Raw genomic sequence first — 6,693 nt, forward strand, 5'->3', positions numbered from 1 at the left:
AGAGTGAGACTCTGTCTCAAAAAAAAAAAAAAAAAAAAGTATGCTCTGGGATGAATATCTAATAATAACACTAATATTCAAAAGTGAAAATAGTAATATTCAAAAGTGAAAACATTTCTACATTTTTTTAAGCATTAGGAATAAAATTGAAAAGGTAAAGTCTGGTGGGAAAGGGGGAAAAAAAAAGCCAATTGTTTCTCCCAGATCATAGTCATACCCGCACAGTTCTTTCAGGCTTCTGTTTTGGGAGGCCTTTCTACTGGTAAACAACACAAATACTGTGAACACCGACAACACGTGCACGGCTTACGAAACTGTGCGGTGGACACCTTTGTGAGCACCACCCATGGCAGCAGACAGGACCGACTTGTACAGCTCTAATCAACAGAACTACTGAATCCTCCAGAAAGTGCGCTAAGCTCCAGCTGACTACTCCCTGACACAAATGGAGGCCAGTGGTTTGGGAGACACAGACTGCCGCCCAAGGTGGCGACCACAGCGCTGCTGCACTCTTCCGTGAGACCTGGATTTGGACTTTCGTTAAAACGGTGGAATACGCTTTAGTGTCATGGTCTGAACTTTTACTGTGGCAGATTGTATTTAGTTTTTGAAACAATTTGTTGCGTGTATGTTCGGTAAATAGTTCTTTCCCCCGCAGTGTGGGTTTTTTCCTAAAATTTTTTTCATTTTTTAAGACTTCTTTTTTGTCGTTATTTTAGACTTACAGGAGAGTTATAAAGAAAGCACAAAAAGTTTCCACATACCGTTCACCAGCTTTCTCTAATGCTAACATCTTACATAGTGCAATGATGAAAACACTGGACACAATTCTATTAACTAAAATACAGACTTTAGTCAGGCTCCCAAGAGCTAACCCCAAGATACCATATTATATTTAGTTGTCGTATCTCCTTAATCCCTTTAAATCTGTGACTTCTTCTCAGTTTTTCTAGTCTTTCAAGACCCTGACACTCTGGAAGAGTATTGGGCAGGTGTTTTGTAGACTGACCCTCGCTCTGCATGTGTATGATGTTCCTGTCACGATTAGAAGGAGACTGAGGGATCCCGGGAGACAGATCACAGTGCCTTCTCACCACGTGATCTCAGAGGGTTACATTATACACCACCATTCTGGCAATGTTAACCTTCACAACCTGGGCACGGTGTCTGTCGGGTTTCTCCGCTGTAAAGTGACTTTTTCATAGGTACTTCCTATGGGGAGAATTATGTTACTCACTAGCAAATAAGATGCCATTGGCGATACTCACTTTGATTTTTGGCTCTCCACCAGGCTTGTGACTGACTTGTGGGGCATCCGTATCCATGTCAACTTCTGCTTTATCTTCAGCTTGTCCCAGAAGAACCTGGGTCCAAGCTCTTAGGCCAGCTTGTAGACGAACACCCAGTATTCTCTCAATCTACAGAGAAAGCAGTGTCAGAGAACAGTGTTTCTTCTGAAAGTTAGTTCACAAAGCACGCGAATTAGAAAGCAGTAGCTGTTTCGGGTCAAAGATAAAAGTTGCTAACAACAATCCTCCATCTCTTCATTCTCAGTCTCACTTCGTCACTTTCTCCCATCTTGGGTAACTCGTCACAGTTAGGCTGACTGTGTTCTCCACCTTTGGGCTAACTGAATAGCCACGCTTTCCAGCTTGTGTCAAGGAAACTAATACAAATGCAGCTGATGCAGTGAAGGTCTTGGTATTTGTTCAATATAATAGAAAACACCCCAAAGTGTTTTCCTGGCAGCCTCTGAGATAAAACTGGAAAAACTATAACCTGGATATCAAACCATTTTCTTTTAACAAGTAAAGAAGAAAGTCTTCTCTCTGATCTAGAACAACACTAGTAAATTTTCTACAAATAGGATGTCTGTAAGCCTTTGCCCAACAGTCTGCCTTAGGCCACAGACAACTATCCTGGGAAGTCGGTGAGGGCAGCTGGACAAGAACCAGGGGCTTTCAGACCATCTGTGGGTTCAGGAGGGTGGGGTTTGTTAACTTTCACGTGTTAGCACCCCATTATGCAGATACACTGCAACTTATTTTTCCATTTGAAAAGAGAAAAGGAAAAAAAACAAAAAAAGCTTGGGGATTGACGGAGCACAACCTGTAACCTCTGCTATAAAACATCCGCCTTTCTAAGATGTGCGTGCACACACACAGATGTACACATACCCACACACTCTCTACCCCCCACCCCACCCCTCTCCAGGGCTGGGCCGTGGTTCTCTACACCAGGAATAAGGGTGTTCTGTGGTTGGGGACTCCTTTCTAAATCTGGTGGCGGGGAGGGGCAGGGTCATCAGGAGGACCCCGGAGGGCCAGGTAAGGCAACCTCAATCCTGAGAGGAGCAGGGAAGGGCAAATAGAAGTTGTCAAATATCCAGCAGAGAAAGGGACCACTTCCTCCTCCCTCACAGCTTCCTGCTTCCAACTTGGCACTGGCTTGAGTACTGATGGGTAGGACCACAGTTCAGCTCTACCATTAGTTAAATGGGAATCTGGGGGGGAACTGGACTACCACAGATAATTTCTAAGGAAAAATCCTTTTCAGTGATAACTAATAAACTTACTGAAAAGGGTCTACTCTTACGTCAGCAGAAGAATCGAACAAACCCCAGCCCTCACCTCCATATCAAGCTTGTTGACCCAGATGGGCAGGTTGGAGTAGGAGTGCAGATTCAAGTCATCCACCGCTTTCTGGACTCTGTTCAGTATCTCTGAGAAAGTCTTATGATCATACATACAGGTTTCCAAGGAACGGACTTCCAGGTCTATCTTTTCTTCAATAATCAGCAGATCGTCCACCTAAAGGAAAGAATATATGGTATTTAAAACATCGACTCACTCTGTTCCTTTATATTTACATACTTTCTTTTCAGGTAATTAACAAATCTTCAAGGCAGAGAAGTTCTTCCATAAATAGCTGATCTTAGATGTTGAGGTGAAGAGAACACTGACCCACCCCCACACCTGTGTCCTCACGGTGGGAAGGGGAACACAGGGAATACCATCAGTTTCCCTCCCCTTACTCACTCCTGTTCACGGGAGGGGTGACCTCTGATGGCAAGTCTGGGAAAAGGAAATAAACGTGCTCCTCTCAGCCCTGGGAGCCAGCCATGCTGAAGCGCGTGCTCTGGCCTGCTGTTCCAGAGACTGGGAAGACATCTAAGTCTGGGGTGCACCGTTAGCAAGGGCTCATGGCTGCAGACTAGAGCCATGCTCTCCGTTCCCCTGTATCAGTATCAAAGCTCTCATTTTGCTCTGTCAGACTCCAATGTCCTTCAGCTCTCCACTGGTTTCTAAACTCAGGGTGTCACTTACTGGCTCCCCGAAGTCCCAGCACCATCAATGCCATGGTGAGCGAGATGGTTCCTTCTCCCCCTCAGCTCACAGGCCTTAGGCTGTATTAATTATGCACGCTTGTACAGGAGGACTAACGTTTAAACTGCATAATTCATTACCAAGACACCTGAGGATTAAATTAGAGCACACCTTTTCTTGGAAGTTGAAGACAGTCTCTGCTAGGCGCTGTACGTAGGGATCCAGTTTGTAGGACTCCCACACCAGTGCAATGCCTTCTGCAATCAAAGCCTGCACTTCCTTTTTCAAGCCAGCTACCAACAGTGAAATGGTGTTACGCTCCTCCACCTTCTCACAGGTCCTCTCGTAAGTACGGACGCTTTCGATCAGCGAGATGGCAAACGGGTAGAGCTGGTTTGCTTGATGAGCCTTGTTCACAATTGCCAGGGGGACTCGGAAACCAAGCCACTTGAGGTTTCGGACTTCCTTTGAAAGTGTGATGATCTCAGGAAGAAAGTTAACTTTCAGTTTAAGGACATTTCCAGTTCGGCCGCGAACCCGAGTACTTTCGATGGTAAAAATGCGCCCCGAGACGCCGAGGTTGCGCTGTTGCACCTTCCTCGCCCAGTCATCGAAGATTTCTTGCGTGTTGAGCTTCATGCGGAAGCTGTCTCCATCCTGTTTCAGCTTCTGCCCTTCCACGTGGTTCTCCCAACCCTTGCCAAGGACATCCTCCACGCGTTTCATGTAGGCTGTCAGCTGCCTGTCAATCTGTTTAGCCCAGATGATAGACCCCGACACAGGGGGCAGGTCACGAACATGACTCATCTTACAAGCCTGACTTTGTGGGTACTGGACCTTGAACTTGTCGTGAAGAGATTCAATGTCATCTTTCACACGCTGGATCAGCTGGGTCTGGTATTCACGAATGGCCCCACGGATGTGAGGCCTGACGAACAGCGCGTTGAACCTGGAGAAAATCCTGAACATCTCGTTGGCATTCTTGGCTGTGCCAAGTTGATCTCGAAGGCGAGCGGTGATCCGGGTCTCCACTCTGTCAATCCTCTCGTCGTATCGCTTCATTGCAGCTTCCCAGGCCTCTGTGCCTTCTTTGGAAACATCCAGCCCGTCTACTTCCTTGACATTCTCATAAGCAAGGTTTACTTCCTCAATAGCATTCGCATCAGCAGCATCAAAGAGAACCTCAGCTACTTTCATATCTTGGGGTTCAGGTACCTCTCCTTGATTCTGTTGTGCAACTGCTGTGACCTAAAAAAGAAAAATTTGTAACAAAAAAGTGTTCAAAAATAGTATTTTGTTGTACATACCACACAAAAACTACCAGTCAGCAATACACGTTTTTAAACTTTTAGTCAAACATTTTATAACCACAACTCAACAAAGCCAAGTAAAATACCTTAGAGTATAACTTAACTCTATACTATAAAGGTTTTCTGACAATGTCACTGTTGGACAAGATATTTTTAAAGGAAGAAAAGAATTGGTTAAGAAGAGAGAATGACAAATTCAGAAGAGAAAAAAGCACGTACAAGGAAAAGGAGTCATTTAATTCTTTAACAAACCTCAGCATACGCAATTATTATCCATAGTTTACAGATGAGTACTCTGAGAAAAAGGGATTAAATAACATGTTCTAGTCACATAGTTAGTAAATGGTGGGATTAGGATTTAAAATCCAGGAAGTAGCCTGAGCAACAATGAGACCCCATTTCTATTAAAAATAGAAAAAATTAGCCAGCATGGTGGCATATGCCTGTGGTCCCAACTACTCAGGAGGCTGAGGCAGGAGGACCACTTGAGCCTAGGAGTTTGAGCTTGCAGTGAGCTATGCTGACACCACTGCACTCTAGCCGGGGTTATAGAGTGAGACCCTGTCTCAATCAATCAATCAATCAATCAATCAATTGAAACCCAGGAACTCTAGGTTTCACACAAGACAAGAGAAGGGATGAATGGACAGAGAATATTAAAGATTTGAACTGAAACAATATAATACAGAATCACTAGATCTTAAAGATGACAGTGACAAGACAAAAATGGAGATGAGGAGGTACTCAGCAGTGCAAAATAGAAAGTAGTAGTTAAATCTTAAAAAACAAAAGGCATTTAGACAATGCCTGTACAAATTTTTAGAATGCAGATCATACCTGTGGCCTCAGGACCCTGACAATGACAGCTCTCAGCTGTTCATGCTGGCGTCTAAATTTTCTCATCTGGTCAAGGCGAGCCTGAAGCTTCCTGTGGGCAGGGTTGATACGCCACACCATCTTCAGATTTTCCTCCCTTTTTCTTTTGACAATGTCTCTCAGCAACACCTGAAGTTTCTCGTACTCATCATCCCAAGTCTGAAAAACTTCAAAGCATGCTACCATAACCTAGGATATAAGAAAGGAAGCTTATTATTAAAATATATTCTTATCTTAATGCCTTGAGGTTGGTCCTCTAATATATTAAAACTTACTTTTTCAAATTCTTCATAAGCAACATGCATCAATTTTCTAGTGCCCAAAAGTCTCTTGAAATTGCCTCCACCAAACGCAGTGCCCTCTGAATGGGGTATTTTGTGTTTCGGATCTTTCTCAAATGGGTAAAAATTGCAACAAGCGCCTGCCTTATTTTGTCCAGCTCAGTGGCAGACAGCAAATCATTCAGAGGGAAATCTTTCATCAGAGGATTGTAGTCATTCACGGTTTCTAGAGCCTGTTTTAGACCTATATTAACAGAGAAATAGTTAATGGTTTTCACATAAAATAATAAAATTAAGTAAACTATGTCATTACGATGGAATATTTTGATGTTGCAAAAGATCTAGTGACACGGAAACTTTACTTTGTTATATTGAAAAAAGGACATGTCATTAATAGGATAACCCTAGTGTGGTTCCATTTTTGCTTTTGTAAGAGTACAGGTCAACTCACACACTCCAAAGGCTGTGGGTGGCAGCCTCATAGATTTTGTCTTTTTTGGTTTTCTATATTACCTAAATATTCTGCCAATAACAAGTTTAGAAAAACTAAGATTTTATCCTTGAGAACACTAAAATTTAAATTTTATACCTAACTTCAAGTTAGGTGCATGTGTTACTATGGACATGGAATCACAAAAGCACTTGGGTCCTGGTCTATGTCTTGACTTCCTCTGGCATAAGACCAAAAAAAGTATTAGGAAAGAAAGAAAGGTTTCGGAGGTGTCAAAAAATAATGAAGGTATACATTTCAGCATAGTGAATGCTCAGGCAATGTGTGCAATGTGATCAAACTAACTGGAAGATTTCTACTTGGAATTTCCTCTAACATTTAAAATGTGGGTACCACACTTTTTTGGAAGGGGGGAGGGACAATATATGACAACTATTGCAGTCTTAAGT

At 43.1% G+C, this 6,693-nt stretch overlaps 1 protein-coding gene across 1 annotated transcript in view; it reads right to left on the bottom strand.

Moving 5' to 3' along the window:
• Positions 1-5,829, bottom strand: part of DYNC1H1 (dynein, cytoplasmic 1, heavy chain 1) — a 75,775-nt gene extending 69,946 nt beyond the window's left edge. Inside the window, exons 1-5 of the mRNA XM_012647074.1 lie at positions 5,788-5,829; positions 5,474-5,701; positions 3,498-4,574; positions 2,631-2,810; positions 1,269-1,418 (exon numbers count right to left, since the gene is read on the bottom strand). Of these exons, the coding sequence (XP_012502528.1) occupies positions 1,269-1,418; positions 2,631-2,810; positions 3,498-4,574; positions 5,474-5,701; positions 5,788-5,817 (1,665 nt within the window). The 5' untranslated portion in view covers positions 5,818-5,829. The remainder of the gene's footprint in view (positions 1-1,268; positions 1,419-2,630; positions 2,811-3,497; positions 4,575-5,473; positions 5,702-5,787) is intronic.
• Between the last annotated feature and the right edge of the window lie 864 nt (positions 5,830-6,693).

This window comes from Propithecus coquereli, unplaced genomic scaffold (assembly GCF_000956105.1).
Source record: "Propithecus coquereli isolate 6110/MARCELLA unplaced genomic scaffold, Pcoq_1.0 Scaffold256, whole genome shotgun sequence".
Lineage (NCBI taxonomy): Eukaryota > Metazoa > Chordata > Mammalia > Primates > Indriidae > Propithecus > Propithecus coquereli.